Below are 25527 nucleotides of genomic sequence, written 5' to 3' on the forward strand. Positions count from 1 at the left end.
AGAGAGAGAGAGAGAGAGAGAGAGAGAGAGAGAGAGAGAGAGAGAGACCGATTGTGCTCTTTAGTTCCACTGTTAAGAGATGGTGATGAATCTCTTTTTTCTTTTTACATTTTTTTTTTTTTGCCCTTTTTGAGATAGGGCTCTGTATAATCCAGGCTGTCCCCGAGCTCCTTGAATTCAGGATCCTCCTGCTTCTGCCTCTCAAGCGCTGGCATTAATCTTTTCCATAATAATCACCCCTGCCTCCAGATCATGAGACATTTTATAAGACAATGTATGCAGAGTTCTTAAGGATGCCAATCATGAAAGGGAGAAAGTCAAGGAAATTGTCCTAGATTAAGAGTCTGCAGAGAACTGTGAAATTTGTGACTGATTCCAGGATAAGGTAAAAATAAGAAAGAATTACGTGAAAAATTTGAAATGTGAATATAATTAGGTAAATTCCTTGGGTATGGTGATGTTTTTATGTATGAATAGGATGATGTCTTCTTTTCCTCCTTGGAGATACATGCTAGAGTGTTCAGGGATTATATACCATCATGATCCTGTGGTTTGGAGAGAGAAATGACAATGTAAAGCATTCAGAACTAATGACTACAAGCAGAGAGTTATGATTGTTGTCTAATTAACACGCCCTTATCTATGTATGTGTGCTGTGAAGATGGAACCCATGCCCAGTATATACTGGACAAACACTCTACCCCTGAGTGGAGTTCCCACCCCAGCCCAAGGCTTCTAAGAATTTTAAAGTAAACAATTGGGGAAGAATGCTTCTTGGTAACATCCTAAAGCTTGTTTTGTTTCTCTGCTTCTTTTTTCTTTTCCTCATTGGAATCCAGAGGACTTAAAGGAAGATTTTTCACAGAGCTATGTGCTTAAGGTTTTGCAGTTTATCGTAGGTCTATTTTATTTCAATAAATTAAGGAGCAAAGCCTGGGCTCAGAACTACAGTGCCACTTGCGCAGTAATAACACTTACTAATCTTTAAAGTTATCTTTCTCATATACCATTTTGTTTCATGCAATGGGTCTTAGTCCTTCTGGGCCACATGGAAAAGGAGCAAGAAACTATGGAATAGACATTAGAACCAGAGGTATGAAAAGGATTTAGAAAAACTATGTGTATGAAAAAAGATACAGAAAGGGATTAATTTATAGCGTGAGAAGGAAATGGACTAGTGATGGGTGAGGGTCCAGTACTGAAAACAGCCATCATGTATATCATATATATCAATAGTATATGCAAAACATCCTTCACACGGGCATTCTAAAGGAAAGCTTTGTTTAGGTTTTTCCTACAAGATATGCCTGTAGGTAGCAAACTAGGGCTGGTACAAAAACTTGGCAATCATAGTAGAACAGTGTTGGTCTGTTTTAATTTTTATCTATGTGTATGTGTGCGTGTATATAAGTGTATATATTACATGTGAAAGACAGAAGAGGGCACCAGATTCCTCTGGAGCTGGAGTTACAGGCAGTTTTGAGCCACTGTATGTGGGTGCTAAAAACTGAACTCAGCACCTCAGCAAGAGGAGAGAACAGTCTTGACAGCTAAGCCACTTCTCTAGCTCCTGGTACTTTCTGATATTATTTTCCTTAAATTAAGTTTGCAATTTGCTATTAATTCATGTGTGTAGTGTGGCACACACATGCCATGGCGTGTATACGAAGGTCAGGGATACTTTTGGTAGTTTTCTCCTTCCACTATGGATTACAGGAACCAAACTCACATCGTCAAGTTTACATGGCAAACATGTTTAACCTGCTTAGCCATCTTTTTGGACCCTGAAGTTATCTGAAGCATTTTCTACCTATAAAGTGTATAATTGTCCCCATTTTTAAAATGGGGGAAAAAAGATAGAGCAGCTAAGTAGTTTGCTCAAAGTTGTTAGTTAGGGAGTAGTGGGATGAAGCTTGACCAGGCGGTTTGGTTCTAGGTCAGCAGTAATGTGGTGGCTTGTAGTTAGAGGGCAGGCAGACTGTTTAGCCATTTGAGTACCAACTCTCACCTCAACCCTTTCTGGAAGGGAAATGCAACCCAAAGCCCAACCAGTTAAAAGTCTCTTTCTCATTACTTGTACTGATATGTCCATGCCCCAAATCCATCCCATGGTAGCACTTAGCTATAAAGGTTGGGCACTATAGTCTTTAGCATGGAACATTGTTAAGAGGAAGAGAAGATACACATCGGGAGGGGCCAGCATCTCTTGTAGGTGGAAGACCAATCATAAGTTCTAGATCGACGTGTCTACGGCTCTTTGGAAAGGCAAGCAGGGAGCCGATCTATGGAAGAGAATCTAAATGGGGGCAAATTCTTGAGCCCAAGTGATTATTCTAGAGGTCTGTTAGGGTCTTCTAGACAGTGCTCTGTGCAAAGCTTAGTTTGGTGCAAACTATAGGACTTTTTATAACAGTGACTGAAGCAAATGAAATAGCTAGATTGTGTCAGGACATGCTATACAGCCATTCAGTATTAAGCATGGAATGTTTCTAATTTAACAGAGAAACCATTTAAAATGGAAAATAAGATCAAAACTGTACTTTAAATATGATTACAAGTTATGTAGAGAACATACCTAGGTGTACTGATACACACCTATAATCCTTGGGAATTTGAGGCAGGTGGCTTGTTTGAGACTAGCCTGAACTGCTAAGTAAGCATGAAGCCAGGCTTGGGACATATGAGATTTTTTTTTTGTCTCAAATGAAAGCAAAAAAAGTAGAGATTATATATTGAATGGAAATTCAGCCAAATAAAACATAATTGTAATCTTTGAGAAGTGGGGTTCGAGTAACTTTTAAATGCTATTTTCTACACTGTCTTGTTATATGTGTTTAAAAATTAAAAATAAGAATTTCACTCAAGTACTCTTTGCATGGACTGAGATATACATCACTAGCTGTGGGGATTCTGGTTTTATGTGCTAAAGGTAACTGGTAAAAAGTCTTAGTTTAAGTTGGATGAAAATCAAAAGGAGAAAGAGCATGGCCTGTTTGTCCTGTAAAAGCTGTGGTCCAGCTGTCAGTCTGCTCCACTTAGAAGGCAGCCTTTGCCCAGCTGCTTGGTCTCTTTATTTTCTGTATTTCCATCATTGTTTTGGAGGGGGAAATCTTACTATACTTCCTAGCTAGTGTTGAAGTCCTAGGCTGAAGTGTTCATACAGCATCCTGAGGACCTGAGAATTAATTCATACCCTCCTTTGACCAGCTAACCTGGCTGCTTCTGGGGATGCCTGTCTAACTGAAACCGTGGGAGACAGGCACACTCTTCAAGATTCTTTTAAGACAATGACCAGATTGTTTGACCACCCACTGTAATAATGGTAGATTAGTTGGACATGGTGCCGTAGACCTGAAATTCAAGCTCCATAAAAGCTGAGGCAGTAGAAGGGAGAAGCCAGGGCCTGGCTGAGCTGCATCCTGAGACCCTGTTTCATAAAAACAAAGAAAAATCTAAGTATTCTGTTTCTTAGCTGCAAAGCAAGCATGCCAGGTACTCAGCACTCAGCACAATGCCCCCATCAGACCCAGTGTCAGAGCTCCATGAAGTAGCTGCTGGCCACGCTGTGGGTTGTGTTCAGACGAGTGAAGTCTTTTGTCTCTGACCAGGACCCTCCAGTCTTCTGTCAGTGTCCAGGAAGTAATAGTCACATCAAAATCTCACACCTGACACATGGTCTGAAAACACACATTTCTCCCGAGGAAGCAATTTTATACATTTTATAAATTTACTTATCAATTGGTCCCAATTTCAAAGATAGCAGTTCTCTATAGCATTAATTTCTTTCACAGATATTCTTTGTATCTTTAGTGTTAATTGTTCTGGATAGCCTTCTCTCTCTGTGTGTATGGTGTTTACTGAGTATGATTTTAAGTAAAGCCGTGTAACATCTCTTGTCCACACTCTGTAGCTGTGCATTTCATCTACCCATCTTGTCTCAGTTAAATTAGTAATATAAGCATAAAATATGTATCAAGCCATGAATCTCTAGGAGGGTGTGTTTTTCTAATCTGTGTAAACTGGTCGTATCTTATCAAGACATGGGGTGCCTAGGCCATGAATTTATGTGCATGTGTAGATGTCTCCTTCCAATGTGCACAAAGGCTTTCTATACACAAAAACACCTGGGCTCTTGCTTCTTCTTACCTAGTGTATTCTCTTCTCCTTTTCAACAGAAGTCAGGGGGTAAATACTGCTGAAATAACCTCCATGAATGCATCCACGCCAGAGTGGGGAATTCGAATCAGGGCGAGTAGAAAGATGCCGCGGGGTCAATCTAGCCATCACTATCTTGTGTGTTTTTTGTTTTTTGTTTTTTTTGTTTTTTTTTGTTTTTGCTTTGTTTTGTTTGCCTTGAGAATGTAGACTGTTTGAAAAAGAACTCTGACAACTTAAATGCCTCAAAAACTTCGAGTTATATTGGTTAAAAATAATTAGCTTCCTGGTCTGGAGAGATGTCTCAGTAGTTAAGAACACTCGCTGCCCTTCTAGAGATCCTGAGTTCAATTCCCAGTATCTGAGTGGCAGCTCATCTGACGCCCTCTTCTGGTCTTTTCGGTAATTGCAGATACACAGTATTCAAGCATACATGCAGACAAAACACATGCCCCAAATACAAATGTTAACTAGTGAACATAGTAAGCTTAGCTCCACACAAAAGACCATCTAACCAAACCAACGTGGAATCCCATATAGCTCTCAGGTGCCTTTCTTCCCCCAGTTCTTCTCCCCATTGCTAATTGTATCTGAGATTAAGGTTTTCTTGAACTATAAAAAATAACGGACACCGGGGAAAGTGGGGTTCACTTTTGGGGTTCTTAGACTCATTAATAAAAGAAATTAGAAAGGGACTCAAAATGAAGCCCAGGGGCAATGTTTTTAGAGTGTAAGAGAAAGACGTGGTGCGGGTTAGGTGATAGTCATGGCAGCTGCCAGAGACGGAGGCACATGCTTCGCAAGTTAGGCATGGAACCCGAAGTGAAACCTTGTTAAAACAGGACAAAACCCTGAGTGGACGTGAGTGAATGAGTGGAGGAAAAAGCCCTCTAAGCATCCCAACATGGGGTGAATGCTTTTTATATCTTCCTCACCTGCCTGCTTGTGCATCAGGGCTTTCTTTCACACATTCTGTATTCATTGGACGTTGCCATGGGGAAGCAGGGCCTCCAGTGTTGCTCTGAAGAGTAGCTCTTCTTTGCCCGTCCACTCTGAGTCAGCCTTTTTAGTTCCTAGTCTCCATTAGAGCATCTGTGCAGCTTTTGCTCGGAGAGTAAACGCCACACATCTATTAATCAGTTTGAAGCTGTCTATAATCCACTCGTCCATCCCTCCCTGAATTTCTGCTATCCAGTACGTTTCATTTCTCCAATCAACCCAATGCTGGTCTTAATTAGAAATTTAAATTACACTGGGCACAGTCTGTACACTCCGGGGGATGTATGTATGTAACACCTTTGCCAGCCAATATATTTTTCACATCTTGCATACAGCAGTTTTCATAGAGTGCTCATGGATGAGATGCCATGAAAATGGCCCAAAAGTGTACATGGGAGAAGCCCCCGTGTACCTGTCCTAGAGCACCTCAATGGAAACATGGCTTGCACATCTTTTCCATCAAAACATTTTCTTTAATATGTGTATATGTACCTGTGTGGTGTGTGAGAGAGTGTGTATGTACGTGTGTGTGAGTGTGTGTGTGTGTGTGTGTGTATGTATGTATGTATGTATGTATGTATGTAGAGGCCAAAGGTAGACATTTATTCTTCATTGCTTCTCCATTATGTGTTTTGAGAAAGGGTCTGTAGCTGAACCTGGGGCTCACTGATTGGCTAGGCTGGCTGCCCAGCAAACCCCAGGGATCTGAGTGTCTCCACTTCCTCATGCACTGGGGTTACTGCTCTGGACTTTTTACACAGATTCTGGGGATCTGAACTCACATCCTGATGCTTGCACAGCAAGCACTTTACTTGCTGAGACTCCTCACTTGCCTCATTCCCTCTTTAAAAACGGCACAGAAAAGATCTCTATCTTTGCCTTAGACTGTTGTCTGTGTCCTAGGCCCATCTCTCTGTCTCATGGAAGTGCGCTCTGTTGGAAATTGGAAACAATCTTACCAACAGATATTTCATTAAATTTCAATGAGATAATTAAGGAAACTCATTTTCAAAAATATATATTTGTTTCGGCAGTTTGCATGTTGCTTCATTAGGAAATGACCAGAATGCTAAATCTAGGTAGCTTGAGCTTGTTGGATCCGCAGCTCCTGAGTCCACTTGGTGAAGCAAATGCCATGGAGCTAACTGGCAAAGGTCTACTGTGGGTGGAAACTAATTGGTTGAGAGCATTAATAAATTATACTTGCTATTCATGTCAAAAAAAAAGTTCAGAGGGAAGAGATGAATATTTTTGATCTCTCTGGGCCTTGCACTCTACCACACAATATTAAAAATAAAAAGCATAGCCTTAGACTTAAGCGCCTCTTCCTACCGCAAAAAGGAAAGATGAAAACCGAAGCACTTGGCAGTGCTTTCTTATATTAAGATGTTTTCAGTTTGACATTTCAGCCAATAAAATATTGCTAAGGCATTCTCTCACATAAAATGCATATTACTAGGACCATTGTTAGTGTTAGGCAAAAATGCTTTTGATTAAAATCCTTCACTTTCAGGGCTAGCTAGCTATCTTTTCTCTCTTTCCCATTTATAATGTGTATGGGCACTGTGCAACCCTGGTCATGGACAGTTCCTCAAACCTGGAGACTGAGAGGGAGAAAGATGTAAATAGTTCTATCTGGTTACACTGTTTTCTGTGCAATGAATAGTAAGTGTTTTGTCTCTGTCCTAGGAATCTCATGTCTTCTGTGATTGACAAATGCTACTGTTCTCTCACCAGGCTTAATCAGCTTGGAGACTGTAATATACAGTCTTTAATAAACAGATTTTCCCCTCCAACTCTCTCCTGTAACTTTACAAGCAGAATGAAGGGCTTGGGGAAATTCTCTGTGACATAGTCTTAGCAAACTCGTTTGCCATGTCTTCAGCTTGGCATTGTTCTTCCCTGAAGTTTGCTACTGCTCTGGGTTCTCTGTGGGTCTCCTTGGCTTACATCTCTGACAACTTACATCACCTCACTCTAGCACTTGTCTACACTTCCTGTCTTTGACTTATGTTGGCTTCTTGAATTGTTCCCAACTGATGTGTAAGATTGGTGGAAATGGTTTGTTTCTGCTTTTGACACCTCTACCACGCTCTGTAAGTTGCTAGCATAGTAATTTTGTAATAGGTTTCAGCCAAGTGTTCATATTGTTTGGAAGTATTTCAAGAGGCTGAAGTTACAGGAAATGGGGCCAGCTTTTATTCATCATCACAAGAAGGAAAAAAAAAAACCATACACACAATGGAATCTATGAAGCCCTAATGAAAACTCAAGACATTTGCAGGACAATGATTTCAACTAGAAATCATTGCGTCAAATGAAATCAGCCAGGCCCAGACAGAATGCCACAAATTTTTAAGTTCTCATATACACACACACACACACACACACACACACACATATATATATATTTCATCAAATTATCCCAAGACAGTTTCTGTGTGTTGCTATAACAAGACACCTAAGGAGAATAATGCATTTAAAAAAGACAGATTCCTCTGGTTCACGAATTTGGTGCCCAGAAAGTCTCAAGAAGATGGTATCAACACCTGTATACCCTTGGCTGTGGAAGGTGGTGAGGTAGAAGAGGGTAGCAGGTATGTGCAGAAGATCAAGCAGGTGACTAGTTCTGAGTTACAGCAATACTTAATACTCTTACCTAATCCAGTCCTGTGATGCCCAACCCACTTCTGTGACAACGGCATTAATCCATTAGTCCATTGTAAGAGCGATGTCCCCATGGCCAGTAACTTCTCTTAAAGGCCCTCCCTGCTCTAAACACCAATACAATGGAGTCTCGGAGGGGACAAACCATATCTGAAGCCCAGAAGGTATAACTATCCTACAGGAGTGGTTCTCCAAGTGTAGTACATTGAGCAGCACTGTGTTCGTTGCTTTTCCTGTTGCTGTCAAGATGAAACTAAAAGAGAAAGAGTTGGTGAGAGGCCGACAGCCACACTGAGTCTGCAGTTGGGAAGCAGAGAGATGAACTCTGGCTCTCTGCATACTTTCTTCCTCGCCCTTTTTATTCCACATCCAGGGTGGGTCACCCCCTCTTTAGTCAACCCTCTGGGAAATACCCCTGAAGACTGGTCCAGAGGTGTTCCTCCTAGAAGATTTTCAATCTAGTAAGGATAACAATGAAGATTAACCACTGCAAACATCCATCCAGAGCCTATCTTTAAAAAAGATGCCTGTTATTGAGCCTCACCCAAGAGTCACTGAATCAGAAACTTTGCCCTTTAACAAGCCTGCCAACAAGCCCTCTAGGTGATTCTGATGTATGGTAAAGGTTAAAAGTTGCTGATGTGCAGCATAGGCAAGTCCCCGGCCTAGACTCTGCGTCACAGCCTCAGCACTGAGAGCAGCACAGCAATTTCACAGTTGGCCTTTAAATCCAATGCCTTGCGTTTCAGCTTTAGGGCTCCATAGAATTGCTCACCATTGCATCCTGTTAAAGTTCCCAGATACTACTCACAGGATTGCAGCATCCTCAGTGCCTATAAAGTAGTGACAATTGAGGAGCGAAAAAGTCTTTCTCAGGGTGATCAAAGACTATGTAACAGATAAGGGATTAATTTCCAGTGGCAGTCTCCTAATTCTGTATTCATATCGGCGTATGCAAGCTAGGCTACCCATGCACCATCTGCTGATATATATTAGGTAATTGGGCACCCAGCAGCCCCATTTGCATGCAAAGGTGGTTGCACACCTCACATTACAAGACTAAAATTAAAGTCCAGGATGAAGCTGGCTGAAGGCTGGCAGCACGGAAAATAACGAGATAAGGAAAAATGGCTTTGGTTAATCAGCACTTTTGGCCTCTACTGTTCTGTCTGTGCTAATTTGCCCTTAGAAATGGTACATCCCAGGTGGAGGAGAGACTTCTAGGAGTATCTAGGGTTTTGTTTTAAACATATATTTACAAGCTGGTTGCATTTATCCACAGCATTTTCTTCCAAACTGTTCCCATATGTCTGCTGCAGTCTACTGCTGTACTGTATTTTTGCTTTATGAAGTATTTGTGCTCTGGTGGGATTGTGTGCATTGGCTCAAAAAGAGCCACTCCAGCACAGGCTCACAGCTGGGATCTGTGACATTGTACTTCTTCAGACAGCCACTGTGTCCCAGGCACCATGCCATAGATCTGGAATACATACCAATGAAGCCCACCTCTGCCCTTAAAGGTTCACAGTGTTTTATGTATCTCACTGTTTCTGGTATCTAAGCGTGGGATATTTTTGCTTACAAAAAAGGATCCGGGGAGATGGCTCATTGGGCAAGGTGCTTGCTGTGCACACATGAAAACCTGACTTTGGATTCCCAGTAGCTAGGGGAGAAGTCCAGCATGGACTGGTGTGTCTCTAACCCCAGAGATGCAAGGGAGAGATGAGGAAAGAGCAGAGATGGATGGGGCCCCTCTGGTCAGCCAGTCTAGTTAAAATAGAACTCCAGCTTCAGAGAGACATCCCATTTCAAAGAAATAAGATGTTGAGAAAGAGAAGGCACCCAATGTTGACCTCAGCTCTTTACACACCCACGCATAGACGAGTGCACACAAGTATACACTCACAGGTTTAGACTGCACCTGCTAAAGAAAGAACGAAGATAAAACTGACAAAAAGAAATTCTTCCTTGATTCCCATGTTCAAAGTGTCTGTGCTTCCCTGGGCCCCTGATTATTTATATTCAGCCCGTGTCCCCAGGAAAGCGAGGAGGCTGGGAGATCCAGGCTTATGTGACCAGTAGACTAGTCACATGGGTCACAAAGAAGATGTGACTGGATGGCACATAACTTGAACTCTTGATTGTATGAACAAAGAACACACCAGACACCCCAGTGTTTTCTTTTCCTCCCAAGGTGGGCCTACAAGAGAAAATAAGTCTTATTAGGATTGATTGGCAAATGCCACCTAGAGAAGAGTTGCCCTCCAAGGACAGTCTCCCCAAACCAGTGGTGATGTAGATCAGCAGGAGCTAGTGACCCAGCCCATTGCTCTGTGTCTTTCAAATAGATTAGGAGGTAGCAGAGAACAGAGCAAGCACTTTAGAAAGTCTGTCTTCTTCAATACTTGGCTAGTGGTATCAGAAGGAAGATGGTCTGGTGCCTTAGATCCCTTAGGGAACTGTCATGATGATAACCACTGTTTTCCTTTCATTCCAGTGCAGGCACATACACCTTGATAGCACCAAACGAGAGCCGAAGGCAGAAGATACAGAAAAGTATGTGCGTGCTTTCACCCAACACTCAGAATGCTCCTCCTTATATGTTCTGTTTTAAATATTTTTATTTTCTTATTTATAGAGACTCATGAGAGCTTACTGAGGTCTTAAAAAATAACCCTTAGAGTTGTAATTACACTTGTAAAATTTATTCTATTGTTAGCACTTCTAAATTTGTTTCTCAATATTAGTAACAGAACTCATGGTATGAGTGACTGTAAGTTTTGGATTTTCCTTGGGTTTAAACAACTTCACACCTGTTGTTAAAGTTTGGATCCTGTCCCTCATATACCAAGTAAGTTGGTGGTGATATTTTAATGGTGCTATGAATACCTTTGAAACAGACAAGCTATATATCAAAAAGATTATGAAAGAATTTGTACCTTTTTAAAATATGTTCCATCCCTCCTTAACAGACTTATTTTTACCTCTGTATTCTTATCCTTCTGTATATGTCAATCTACCCTCTGCAATCTTACCTCATACAATCTGTATAATCACTTTTTTTCCCTATACAATTACCTGAAGGGCAGGGAGCACACCTTAATCTTTGGCTGTATTCCTTGTACTTAGGGCATGAGTAGCAGGTTTAATTGAGGCACAGTAAATAACAAATGCTGCCTTCTGACACTGTAGCATTACTTTTAGTTGCAAGGGGAGATGATATGACATTGTGTGATTGTCTATGTCAGCCACGCTTCCAGCTCTGGGATTCTGTGTTCTCCCTTCTTAGGCTATTGGTAGGGAATTCAGCGGCCAACGAGGCTATAATGGCACAGCCAGAAAAGGGACCACACTGGATAAATATCAACCTGGGTGGTTCAGTGAGTCAGTATAACAAATGACAGTGATCTTCGGAGACTGTGGGAACTGCAGACTTTATCCAACAGAACCCCCAAGGTTCCAACATCTTACAGGACTTAAGAGTCAGCATTATCTGGGTTTTGAAGTGTTTCAGAACTTTTCTTTTACCTATTTGAAGAGTTATTAATGGTCTTTTGGGGCAATCCAGTCTAACTGGGAGATTAGGTTATATGCGGGAGTAACAGAACTAAGTCTCCTAGGCGCCCCCTGCTGGCTCAAGCACTGAATATTTGGGCAATGAAGAATACCAAGACCCAAAGCAGGGTGTCAATACATAGGGCAGAGCCTCCCTACTCAGAGTTGCAGCCACCTTGGGAAATGTTAAAAATAAAGCAAATATAAGCATCAGAATTCTTTGGAGATGTATATTTACCCGGATCTTATTGACATATGAATATTCTAGTTTTTGTACACATTTGCTATAGAAAACCTTTCAAAATAATTCATGAGGTTTTAAGAATGTCAGTGTTGGAGGGAAAACTATATATTTTTTGTGTTAGTAGGAGTTTAGCTATTGTTCAAATGTGTACCTTTTGTGAGGACACTTAGGAGCTGCGAGGAGTAGGCCTTGCATTACTGGGGGGGGGGCGGGGAGGGCTGGGAGGTATGTTTTTCATGGTCAGTTTTTTCATTTCATTCTGGAAAACTCATTAACAGGTGCCTGTTGCGTGCTTTGATGTTTGGAATGACAAGGTTTCCTTTCAAACACTAACAATCGATGACTTGCTATTTCTCTCCTGGTTAGTTGCTGAGCAAGAACTGGCAGACCTGGAGAGGTGGAAGAAACAGAACAGGGCAAAACCAGTCCACACGGTGCCACAACGGCTGGGTGAGTGGCAGACGGAAAGCCAGAACGGGTAGGCAGGGTCACTGGAAGATCCTGCTGAGACAGGCTGGATCTGCTTCCCTTCACACAGGAAGGCTTGTTCTATGATAGTTCTGCTGGATTCATCTGACAGGAAACATTCAAATGTGCAGGTAGATTGCTGTCTCTGGTTTTATGTAAGGAGCAAATGCACCTGCCACAGATGTGTGGGGATAGTGATGGCTTAATTGGCAAATAATTTAGAGCCTCTTAGATGATCAGCTCTGAAGAGAGCTTACCTGGGGCGCTGCATATGCCCAGTCACAGCACTAGTCAGGATGCAGGGAAGGCCATATCCATCCCCGGCAGTTAGACGCTAATGGGATGAAACTGAAGGGAGAGTCAGTTGGGAACTCGGAGTGAGCGTAAGCTGGGGACCCAGCTGTGGGTATAAAGATGGCTGTCTCTTAGGTTTTTATGCCAGGGCTGGGGGGACATTGAGTTGGCAGAGCAGGTGCTACCAGGGTGATGGACTGTCTAGATCTCCTGTGTGGGGTTTCAGGCCTTTAGAGGGTATGCCTCCATCCCTCAGTGGGATTCATTTGCTTCTTGCCTTGCCTTTTCTTCACAGCTGGCCGCAGGTTAACTTATAGAGGCGTGACACAGTAACAGTTACTGCAAAGATACCTTGAGTTAGAAGCCACCTCCCACCACAATAGTCTTAGAGATATAAGAGGGGAAAAGCTAATTTTGGAAATATCTTAATGAATGAAAGATATAGAACTGTAAGTGTAACTCCATACAGTTCACCTTTAGCTGACTAAGCCAGACTTGAAGAATACAGTCCAAACCTGTCCTCCTTGACAGGTCCTCTCAAGGGTCTTTCTTATGGTTTTGAGGTAAAATTAGAAATTATAGGATTTTTTCCCCCTTCTTTGTATTTTGAGACACTTTTATTCTGGTAATTAGTGCTCATTCCTAGGTACTGGCCACCACTCCAGGTCATCTCCAGGGTGACTTTAGATGTATATTCTTTCATGAGATCCTCGTTAGAACTACAGACAACAGCATTGTATCCATTCTCTTCCAACTCAGGAAAATGGGCCATCCATGAGGCAGCCACTTCCTTTTCAGAGACAAGGTTTCCCTGCAGGCTTAGTCTTTAACCCCGCTCTGTGCCAGCATCAACCACATCCTCCTAAGAACCCACTAGCCACAGACTGGTGTGTCTTTAGGCTCTGATATCCTCAGGTTCTCCTGTGCTCCTAGGAGTGTACACTGAGGCATTATTGTCCTTAAAGCTCTTCATCATTCTGGTGTGAAACCTTTCTTTCCCCAAACACAAACACCAAGGAGTTGGAACTTAGAAAGACATCCTGACTCAGCATTCAACCTCCCTCATGCAACCTTATTTATAGGCTGAAGAGAGTTTCCAGACCAGACTCTACAAACTCGTTTTTAGATCTTTCTTCTGGATCTTTCTTTGTGGGCCAGATGCCACTCCACTTTGGAATCTGGAGAAGCTGGTACCTATTGCTTTGTGGCCTTCTCAGAAAGACAAGCAACATCTCAGGGTTTTTTTTTCCTGTCTGTTATATGAAGTATTTAGAAATAGCTAGGTATGTGTCTTTGTTGGGGGACAGATGGTTTGAAAAAGCAACTATAAAATGTAGTAGCCCTTAAGGTGAATTTTGAAAAATTAAAAAAATAGACATTTGGCTTCTTCCACTTTTTAAACTGTTAATTTCTCACCTGAGTTTCTTTCAATTAAAATTTTGGAATGAATGTAGGAGATACAGAGAGTAGCTGTAACTACTCCTGCTTTTTTCTCATCTTCCCTAACAGTAACAGATGGGTCCAAACCAAATTGGCCTTGTGTAGGTCAGAAGAAAACCACCATTAGTATCTTTATCAAATAAATACCTCAGTAAATATAAGTTGTTTTCATGTAACTTCCATGTCAGTGACTTTGAAGGAAAACTGACACTTTTAGTAACCAAAGCACCAGAGAATTATCACAAAGAAGTCTTTATTCTAAGAGAAAATGTATTTATTTTTATTTTTTTAAATGTATGGGTGTTTTGCCTGCATGTATGATTGTGTACAACTATGCGCATTCAGTACCCACAGAAGTCTGAAGAGGGCGCCACATCTCCTGGGATTAGAGTTACAAATAGTTGTTAGCTGTGATGTGGGTGCTTGGAACAGAACCCAAAACCTCTGCAGGAACAGCCAGTTATCTGGCCCATGAAAGGAGTCCTTTAAATGTAACTACCAAGCTTGGCTAAACACTGAGAAATCACTAAGCGACTTCTCTTAGGCGGGTTGTCAGGCTGTGAAGCTTTCTGGCCCCAGATAATTTTGTTTTAAGAATAAATCATTGTAAGTCCTTGTTTTTGTCTTAAATACCATTTCTTAAAAGATACTAAATGGCATGGATTAACAGTTACTGCTATATTTTCATTATACTTTAAAAGAATAAAAAATCTCAGAGTGCTTAGCTGTAAAGGAAATATATACTGCCCCCTTCTCATGGCTCAGGGGTGACAGCAGAAGAGGATGCAGAAAGGGTATTAGAACTGAAGTCTATGGTTAACTACAGGGAAACATTATTATTTAGACACAGAAGGGAAGCTGCACAAACAAACTCAAACTGGTGAGGACAGCACACACAAAACCTGTGTAATGCTCAAGACAAACCAAATCTCAGTATGGAACTGGGACTTGGGAACACACTTCTACCTCTAACTCCAGAGTTATTAGCAACTATTACTTGCTGGGGATGGGGAGGGAGAGAGAAGAGGAGAAAGAGAGGGGAAGGGGAAGAGAAAAGGGAGGGGGAGAGAGGGAAAGAAAAAGGGAAAGGGAGAGAGAGGAAGAGGGAGAGGGAGGAAGGAAGAGAGAGAGAGAGAAAGAGAGAGAGAGAGAGAGAGAGAGAGAGAGAGAGAGATTGCAGTCATTGATCTCTAGAGGGAGACCATACAAACAAGAATTATTTGGTCAGCACAATTGGTCTTAAAGGATTTAAAAACTAAATAGGATCTAGTTGGGCAGGTAGGAAAGAGGGATGGATCTGAGAAGAGTTGGGGAAGGGGAGATGAATATGATCAAAACACACTGTATGAAACACTCAAAGAACTAATAAAAATACTGGGGAAAATGAGTGGTTAATAAATAGTACATACATCTGTAGTGCCAAGAATCCTAAGGGTTCTTATGCAAGAGGAATGCTCCAGAATTCTTAGCAAAGGCAGAATTGCTTAATGTCTAGTGTGGTCCTTCAGGCATGGTTTCAAGCTAAGTGAAAGCTTTAATGATGGAAAGCCCTAGTGCTATCATCTTTAAAGAACAAAGTCACATCTTCCCATCCACCAGTTGGCTTTTAAAGCTACCACCACTCTTAGGGCATTTTTGAAGATGACCAGCTGTATTCTGATGTTCAAGGGTATGAAAACTTTCAAGTCATGCTGTTGGGTTCCCATGTATTAACTAGTACTCAACAGTTGGCCTTGCAGCTTCATACTCTCGTTTTGCTTCATGGCTTATTCATTTGTTATTTATTTTCATTAGGTGGAAGCCAGTCTGAGGCTGAAGTCAGGCAGAAACAACAGCTCCAACAGATGCGATCTAAATACCAGCAAAAGGTCAGAGTCCATTTCTTCTTGTTTAATTTTGTCAACAAGTTTCAGCACCAACATTTCCAAGTAACCATGAAATAACACTGTGACTCAAAATATGAAACCTTCAAATCAACTGCAAAATGTAATTCTCAAAATGAAAAAAAAAAAAAAAAGCCAGAGAGTGAGAAGTAAAGAGGAGAATATCTAGAATTCTTACCCAAGCCATGTGTGCTATGCATGCCGTTTGACTAAAGGCAGTCCTTCAAGTTAGTTACATATTAATTATACTTTAAGATTACTGTGTTTTTATTCCTAGAATATGGTTTTGTTTATTCCAAGCTAGTGATGTAAGTAGTTCAAAAATGATTTAAGATAACCAGTAATTTCTACAATAAATACTATGAGTTTTATAATAAGGAATAATTGTCTATGTTTTTGTCCTGTGTGCATGGATACACACACACACACACACACACACACACACACACACACACACAGAGAGAGAGAGAGAGAGAGAGAGAGAGAGAGAGAGAGAGAGAAAGTGAGCAAGAGAGGTAGGTAGTTAGAGAATAGATGATAGGTATTTGTAGATAGATAGATAGAAGATAGAAAGATAAAAGATAGATAGATAGATAGATAGATAGATAGATAGATAGATAGATAGATAGATAGACCGACCCAAGAAGAAGCACTGTGATTTTGCAGACAGGAGATGCAGCCTGGCCATTTTCTGAGATCTAAGTGGTTTAAAGTAACAACCTATAATCATGGCGAGGTATAACATAAACAATACTGTAATTTGCCTTTCATCATAATTTTGTGTTCCAGAAGTTCAGACTGAAAAATGGTAACTTTTTCTTTTTGCCTCTGTAATCTCAATACAATTCAGCTAAAGAGGGATGAATCTATCCGAGTCAGGAAGGAAGCTGAGGAAGCTGAGCTCCAAAAAATGAAGGCAATCCAGAGGGAGAAGGTGAGTAGGTGGTGGGGGAGGTTGGCTGACGCTTACTGAGGGCCAAGCTGTCAGGTCCTCCCCCAGACACAGTCTGAGTACTACTCCTTTCGTCCGTCCTCACTGTAATCAGAGAAGGTGGCTGTTATCCAATTGTGCAAATGAGGAAATGACAGAGAGCAGAAAGATAAGGTGTCCAACGACCCAGACATAATTAGAATAACTGGGTTTCATATTCCAACATACTAGTCTCAGAGCTGGACTTCCAAGTGACCACACCCACCGCCTCACCTCTAAGCAGTGTGGCTGCCCAAAAAGCAAAGCAACTAGCAACAGCGTCAGTCAGTGGGCCATGGTCGTATTTGTATCCAAACATAGAGTTTTCCAGGGAGAGTGTGTTGAAGGTAAACTGAGAGAAGGAGCATGTATGCACCAGCCTTTTAGCATCAGTGATGTCAGACTTTCTCAACCTGACAGTCATACTTAAGTTTTTAGTAGCATCCAGAACTTGGGGAAAATCTTTTACAAATGCTCATTTGCTAGAGAACAAGAAACAATATGGCGATGTTTTAGGCCCTCCCCTTCGACAAAGGCCTAACAGGAAGTGAGGCTTAGTGTTGGAGGTTGGAGATGGGGTAATTGACTCAAGGGTTCTGAGTGCCCAGTGCGGCGCCTATTGCAGCTGCTTCTTAGAAGCAGAACTCCTGTTCCTGTGGCCTGCTTCTCTCTCTGTCTCTCTGTCTCTCTGTCTCTCTGCCTCTGACTCTGTCTCTGTCTCTCTCTCTCTCTCTCTCTTCCCCCCCCCCTCTTGGTCGGTCTCTCTCTCTTTCTCCCTCTCTCTGTCTATCCTATCTCTCCCCCTTTCTCCCTCTCTCTTTTCCTCCCCATCTCTCTCTCCCTTATTTCTATTTTTTCTTCCTCTTTTTCCTTCTTTTCTCCTCTTGCTTGTTTTTAAAGATTAAGTATTATTCAAATTTTAAACCCCATTTTAAGCAACAGATCTGTCTGCTTGCCTGCCTGCCTGCCTGCCTGCCTCTATCTATCTATCTATCTATCTATCTATCTATCTATCTATCTATCTATCTATTGACAGGGTCTCACTATGCAGTCCTGCCTAGCCTAGAACACACAGAAACTAGCTGCCTCTGCCTCTTGAGTGCTAGAATTAAAGGCATGGGCCACCATACCTAGTCATAATAGATGGTTTTAGCAGTTTGAGTTAAGGAAGCTGGAAGCTTATGGGACACTGTGAGGGAATTCAGATTTGATCCTCCCTGAAGGAATTCTCTCGTCTTTCTTGGAAAGTATCTGCCATTGTTGTCTGACCTTGGGCAGGCTCCCAGATTTCTCAGAACTTTTCCTGTAAAATGATTCTGCAAGTACCACCTCCCAACTCCAAGAGCAACTTGTTGCCATAGTGATGCAGGTGGCACCAAGCTTGGATTTGCTCATACAAACTGTAATAAAATGCTGGAAATACATACATACATACATACATACATACATACATACATACACACACACACACACACACACACACACACACATATATATATATGTATATATATACACACACACCACAGGTAAATTATTTACAAATTTTCATCCAGCAATCCACTATCAATTGGCTCTTACACATAAGAGTTTTACTGAAACTACCTTTTCTCCACCTCTTTCTCTTATAAGTGTCTCTTCACCATGGTTCTGGTCTTCATAGCTTTCTCTTCCTGTCTCCCACCTGTAAAGCTGGAGCTTTGGTCTGTGATTGTAGCAGGAAGAACACATCTTACGGAGTCTACCTGCCTATCAAGTTGATCCAAGGAAAACACCTCCAGAAACTGGATTAAAGTCTAAGAGAATCTGAAGAATTTCGGATGTTGTTATAGACTCTCATCTAAGTCTTGTTGTCATTTAGCGCCTATATATTAGCTGGCTTATGGGTTATTTACAGTTCATTTCTTCATGCTCAACAGTACACATTTTTATTTTATTTATTTATTTTATTCCCTCTCCCAACAATACACATTCTTTTTTTTTTTTTTTTTTTTTTTGGTTTTTTTTCGAGACAGAGTTTCTCTGTGTAGCCTTGGCTGTCCTGGAACTCACTCTGTAGACTAGGCTAGCCTCGAACTCAGAAATCCGCCTGCCTTTGCCTCCCAAGTGCTGGGATTAAAGGCATGCGCCACCATCGCCCGGCAACAATACACATTCTTAATGAGCGGGTAAAACCCTGTTCTTTAGCACTCAAGTGAAAGGGATGATCCCTCTTTCCAGATCATACCACAGCTATACAGCCACAGCAATCTTTAGACACTGAAACATTAATTGGATTAGCTTTCCCAAATTGATAATAATGATATAAATTTGAACGTGATGGAGAAGGATCAGCTCTCTAGCCTTTCGGATCAAAAGGGCAATGAGCAGAATTGGCATTACCTGGGACTTGCTGATGTGCAGGCTCCCTTGAGCCTACCTTGGACCTACTGCAAACTGTATCCTGCCAAGCTGTCTAAGCTGATTCCTAGGTACATGAAAAATTGTGGAGCATTAATTTAAGTAGGACTTGGTTTATCTGGTTGGCTAGCTTTCACTCTTACCAGGCCCAGCCCTTTCTGTTGTATATGAATCTGTGGCTGTTCATGGCTATGTATGCCCATTTAGTAGTTTGCGTCAGACAGAAAAGTGGATATTAGCTATCTAGTAGTGACATATTCTACATTGCCAGTGTGATAATGGCTGGGAGAAGTGATAATAGCTATGCTTATGGAGCACTTAGTCTTTAAAATGCACAGCAAACACATGCAGGGACACCAGTCCGGAACTCTGACCTCCTCCCCCAGCAGATGGCTGCTGCCCAGGAAGTCTGAGCTAACACAGAGCCAAGCAACTACTGCCAATCACGAGTCTGGCAAATCCCTGAGATGCCCTCAAGGTGTCTTTCTTATGGCCTGTTAATACATCGGTGGTTTGATGTATGGATTAAATCAGGGCCCTCCCAGACCAGTAACTTCCTCAAAGCCTCAACAGCGACCACTGCTTGCCACGGAGACCAAGCTTTCCATGTATAAGTCTTCGAAGAGCTACTTCATATATAAACTACAGTAATACGTTTTCATAGGTCGCCACAATGATCTTGTCAGCTAAATTGAGTGTTCTGAGAATAAATATCTGCTTTATTCTGCGCATACTCATATTGATGAAATAATCATTTGATTTTTCATACTTCCACAGTATTCACACACCTGAAAGATGGAAACCTTCTGCCTCCATGTTGGAACAGTTCCCTACCCCTTGAATTCATCTCACCCTGTTATCTGTCTATTTCTGAAATAGTTTCCAATGTGATGTCCTCGCCACATACTTCCATCTAATTTTCCCAAGCTCCCTGTGTCATTATAATTTTGTAAAGTGTTAAAAACAGCTAGAGAGTCAGGTGGCATCTAAAGTCTTTTCCTGTTCCTCATGTTATGGCTACCAAAGTCACTTGCAGCAAGTGAAGCCATTGTGGTTTTTTATAGACTCCAAGAAACATAGTTCATTTGAATTCTACTCAGTGCTGTAGGAACAAACCGGTAGAATATAAATTATGCATAATAGATGTAAATGCATTCATATACATATTTTTAGGGCATCATACCTGTTGCTTCCTAGTTCTGTAAGCCAAGTAGCAAGGACTAATGGCTTTAGGGACAAAAATCAACATTCATGAAATTATTTAGGCATTGTATGAACTGAGAAATATTTCAAATTCTGTAAACTCTCAAGGCATACCAGGTTTCCAAGAAATATGTTTCTTATACCCAGCACTTTTGAGGTGGCATTGAGACAGGCATTAAGTCTTTGAATGTTGAAATGCAGTGAGATTTCTTTAATTAATACCACGATGTTGGAATGAAAATAGTATCTCTGCGATACAGGCATTTAGAGTCTAGACTGCTAGTTACACTGGGATCCATTTGCCTTAATTATAAAATGAGTACAATAATAATGGTAGTAGAACTAACATAGTCCTGAGCACAGTGACTTGCTCTTAGCTTTTTATCTTGAGAGAGGGTTTTACTCTACTGCCCTAACTGCTCTGGAATTCACTATATAGACCATGCTGCCTCTGCCTTCCCAGTGCAAGGATTAAAGACATGCACCCCCATGCCACCCCCATGCCACCCCTGGCTAAAGGTAAAGGTAAGGGTAAAGGTGCCCTAACCTAATTATTTGAATAAAGAATCTCTCTAAATATTCTTCCATTTGATTTGAGTCTATTAGCTTCTTGCAAGGCAAGCAAGGCAAGGCTTACTGTTATCTATTATAGATCCAGTAGGTTTGGTGATTTCACTTGAGTTAAACTCTCACCGGTATGATTGCTGGAGAGAAGACACATGTGGCACTCATGACCACGTCAAACTTCCAGGCTTCTACTTCAGCTGAAGTGTTAACATTGACCAATGTCCAGGAGTTTTCCTTTGTAGTCTAGGCCCCAACTACCATGATCTTACTTCACCTTTCCTTTCCTTTCCTTTCCTTTCCTTTCCTTTCCTTTCCTTTCCTTTCCTTTCCTTTCCTTTCCTTTCCTTTCCTTTCCTTTCCTTTCTTTCTTCCTTTCCTTTCCTTTCCTTTCCTTTCCTTTCCTTTCCTTTCCTTTCCTTTCCTTTCCTTTCCTTTCCTTTCCTTTTCTCTTCTTTTCACAATAAGATTCCCCATTAGGTTGTTAATATCTTTATTTTTTGTTACCTTACTCTCTGTTACTTTTCTGTCTTCTTTCCCTCCCTCCCTCCATCCCTCCATCTGTCCCTCCCTCCCTCCCTCCCTCTGTCCCTCCCTCTCATCCTCTCTCCTCTTTTTCTTCCTTCTTCTCTCTCTTTCCTTCCTTCCTTTCTTTTGTTCTTGGACAGAGCACAAGCTAGTTTTGAACTGTTGATTTTCCTGACCCAGTCTCTTGGTTGCCCAGTTGTCAGCATACATTACCACGTCTAGCTCTTTGCCACATCTACCTCCAAGCCTGTCTGAAGAGGAATGAGAAAGTGTTTCTCCTTGCTGCTATGCTGGAATCCTCCATCTGTAGTCACTATCTCCTGCTCTCTCTAAGCGCTTCAAGGACCCTGTTGTTTTTCCATTGCATTTTTGATTCCTTTGCTCATCACAGACTTTTACTTAGTTTTCTTATCCTAACATATTGCTGTACTCTCGTATACTTTTGACTCCTCCATGCTAAGAATCACAGTCTTTCTCCTTAGTCTTTGATTTGAAATATGAGTTCACGGACTGGTTTTAATAATCATGTTAACAAGATAAAGTTTGGCATTTAAAAGCACCGATGGTGTGCCCCTCCGACCAAGAAAATGAATGGCACTAGATCCTTTCTTTACTGTTTCTTTGTATGCTAAGCTTGGGTCTGTCTCTAGTACTCTTCTGGTATAGATGTAGCCAAGACGAACAGTGTTGTTCTCAATAGAAAAAGCATAATATTATTCCTAGCTTATTAGTCATTGAGAATGCCATGTATGTTGATGACTTCATGAGTCCTGGAATGTTGACGTCTCCCTTGTAACTGAATTAAAAAAAAAAGTCATTTTTTCCCCCAAGCTTTAAGAGACTTTCAAAGGAGGTGTTTTGGTCCCCCCCCCATGTGAATGATTATGGCCAACTATTCAAATTACAAAACTGTTTAAATCATACAGTATTTTTAAATTGCATTAAGTGTGCACACTTAAAGAGGTCCTTATAACTCAGTGAACAAAGTGTCGTAGAGGCTGTGGTAAGAAATTTACATATTAGCTGGAGAGATGGCTCAGTGGTTAAGAGCACTGACTGCTCCTCCACAGGTCCTGAGTTCAATTCCCAGCAACCACATGGTGGCTCACAACCATCTGTAATGGGATCTGATGCCTTCTTCTGGTGTGTCTGAAGAGAGACAGTATACATACATACATACATACATACATACATACATACATACATACAATAAATCTTTAAAAACAAAACCTTGAGAAAAAAAGAGAAATTACATATTAGAGAAGCATGCTGTCTACCTTGTTCTTTAAATGTTCTTAAAAATTCAAATGGTTTAATACATTCTCCTGAGGAGGGCATGGTGGTTGTGCCTATAATCCCAGTACTTGAGAAGTAAAGTAAGGAAGACCAGGACATTTGAAACTAGCTTGGGTAACATGGGACAAAAGAAAAATAACAGTGTTTTCCTATGGATGTGTTTTAAATTAGCCAGCATCTACTTGTTAACCATAAAGTTTTGTGCTACTTGTAGATCACAGCTTGCCTGAGTTATGGATTTTAAAAATCCCTAATAAATACTCAGGAGCACACTTCTAAATCTCACATACTTCTGAAAAAGCCAATGCAATCCCTTCAGAAAAGATGATACCAGGTATCTCTTGGAGGTCAAGGCAGGAGGACAAGTCTAAACCCCAGCCTCTCCAAACCAAAGACGCCAGGAGTGCAAGTGAGCTAGAAACAGAGGGGTCAGCTATGGGTCTAAATGGCCAAGAGAAAGACCGAGTTAAAAGATGCCGAGGAGTGAGGATGGGCTAGAACATGTGACTTCTGGGAGAGTTTTTGCACAACCTCTGTGATGAGCTCTCCTGAATCAACTTTTACTCACCCACATTATAATTTAGTTTCTATTTGCTGATATCCACAGTTGTCACCAGTGGAGTGTTTTGTGGGGCTCAGGATTCTACAGTGAGTGAAATGAAAAGTTGGAACCTCAAAGCAGAGACAAACTGAATCAAATCAACAAATGTGCACGCCTTTAATCCCAGCACTTGGGAGGCAGAGGCAGACAGATTTCTGAGTTCGAGGCCAGCCTGGTCTACAGAGTGAGTTCTAGGACAGCCAGGGCTACACAGAGAAACCCTGTCTCAAAAAACAAACAAACAAAACAAACAAACAAACAAAAAACCCACAAAAAAAATGACAAAAATGTCCAAACCTCCATATTTCAAATTGCACCTTTCTAGATTTCTATGGGGTCTCCTTCTGAAATTGTTATTGTTTCACTTGTGAGCATCTCTCCTTTGGTGTATTTAACATCATTCTGCCAATGCTCTCTTATCTGTATCTTTTACAAGACAGGTACTTCTGTGTTCATACCATAAATATTTAAGCTATACTATATAATATAGTATAATACATTCATATAGGGCATTGGATAAATGTTGAATGCATGTGATTTAGAGATATTGTACCTCAGCCGGTGGTAGTATCCTGGCTTAGTTTCCTTCCACGTTTGTATTTTTGCAAATATGTTTGGGTAGACTGACAAAATCTAAGAATTTGGGCTGATATAAAAGTCCATTTTATCAATTGGTTTAATCAGTTCATTCTGTTTACATTTGCTTGCTTGCAGTCCTCCACCATTTTGCTGCCTCCACCCCAGGGATAAAGAGAGACCCTCAGAGTGCAGCATGTGTGGGCTCACTATTGAGGATGTTATCTAGATTATAATAGTTAACTGATGCTAAGTGCCCCTTCCATTTCCTTCCTAGAATCCTGTTTCATTAACAGCCGAATTGTTAGCTGCATAATTGATTCCCTGGACTCTACAATATTTACTACAGGTTTTTTTTTTTTCATAAAAACATCTATTTTGCCTATCAAAATGGGAAGGCTTCCCATCCTTGAATGATGGAGCCAGACTCATTATCAGAGTTTAAAAGTGATGTTTCCTGTTTTTCTCTTTCACAGATCTTTTTCGATTATTTTATTATCTGATTATTTATTTATTTATTTTATTAAGCCTACCTGTCTTTTGGCTCCTTTTGAACTTATATAAGGCTTCACCTTCCTTCTGTATTGGAGAGCTTGTATCTGTTCCTTACTGCATTTTGTTTTTGTCTAAGAATGTGATCTGTTTTTTTCTTAGGCACATTTAAAAAATGACAGTAGTGTCATAGCAAGCAAAAAGCAAGTGGTTTTGGTTGTTTAAATCAGGTTAAAATGTGCCAAAGCCATGGTGACAATGATGTCAAATATGAAGTCACATCTCAGAAGGCTCTCTAGACAGCTAATTAAGAAAAGAACTCTTTTCTACTCAAGTGGATGGCTTTTTTTCAGACATAATGCTACTCAGTTTCTCAACAGCTTTAAGTGTCTAAGTCAGAAGGGAGTTGGCCTGGGTTATTCAAAACCTTTTCCTAAATATTTTGGCAGAATGTGTGATACACACACGCATGTGTGCACACACACATTTTGTATGAATTATTTAATCATGCATTTTTTAAATTTAACATGCTGAGTATGGAAATCTATTATTTCCATTAGAACATTTCATAAACTTAACTTCCTTCAAAGTAGATCTTGTTGTCATTTGAGCTGAAATAAAAATGTGAAATTTTGATTCTATAATTTGGCCTGTCAAGTTGTGAGAGGGGAGCTTCGGGAGGATCTTGGGGTCTTCTGTGTAGTGCTTATGGGTTATGAGAGAGGAGACTACCTTGAGATCTCTGGGGCCACTAGAACATAGGATTTGGGGTTTGGAACAACTTAAATGTCATGATTCTACCTAAAGCTTCCAGAACAGACCACATTTTGGTACTTTCAATTTCAGAGTAATAAACTAGAAGAGAAAAAGCAACTTCAAGAAGACATCAGAAGAGCCACATTTCGAGAACATCATCAGTCGTAAGTTTATGACATCATAACTTTGTTTCTTTTTATGCTTATTGTTCAGATTTTGGGCTCCAGGGAATGACAACTTTTTAAACATTGGGTGTTGGATGATTGGTGCTCTATTAATTATGTAATTGAGCTCAACCGTCTCTGAGAATCTGAGATCAGGTTGCTTACACTCATCAGAGTATATTCCAGTGGTCAACAGATGAACAATCATCCAACTAAATTTGAAGGATTTGCCCCTATAAATAAGATTCCAGGGTGCTTCTGATTGTGCTTGTCTC

The 25527-nt window shown here is 40.9% G+C and overlaps 1 protein-coding gene across 3 annotated transcripts in view; it reads left to right on the forward strand.

The window, feature by feature from the left end:
- Epsti1 (epithelial stromal interaction 1) overlaps nucleotides 1-25527 on the forward strand; it is a 92606-nt gene that overhangs the window by 10792 nt on the left and 56287 nt on the right. For all 3 annotated transcript variants that reach the window (XM_028752693.1, XM_028752694.1, XM_028752695.1), the window contains exons 2-6: nucleotides 10319-10377; nucleotides 11987-12070; nucleotides 15617-15690; nucleotides 16556-16639; nucleotides 25179-25252. In XM_028752693.1, the coding sequence (XP_028608526.1) occupies nucleotides 10319-10377; nucleotides 11987-12070; nucleotides 15617-15690; nucleotides 16556-16639; nucleotides 25179-25252 (375 nt within the window). The remainder of the gene's footprint in view (nucleotides 1-10318; nucleotides 10378-11986; nucleotides 12071-15616; nucleotides 15691-16555; nucleotides 16640-25178; nucleotides 25253-25527) is intronic.

This window comes from Grammomys surdaster, unplaced genomic scaffold (genome assembly GCF_004785775.1).
Source record: "Grammomys surdaster isolate TR1022 unplaced genomic scaffold, NIH_TR_1.0 125934, whole genome shotgun sequence".
Classification (NCBI taxonomy): Eukaryota; Metazoa; Chordata; class Mammalia; order Rodentia; family Muridae; genus Grammomys; species Grammomys surdaster.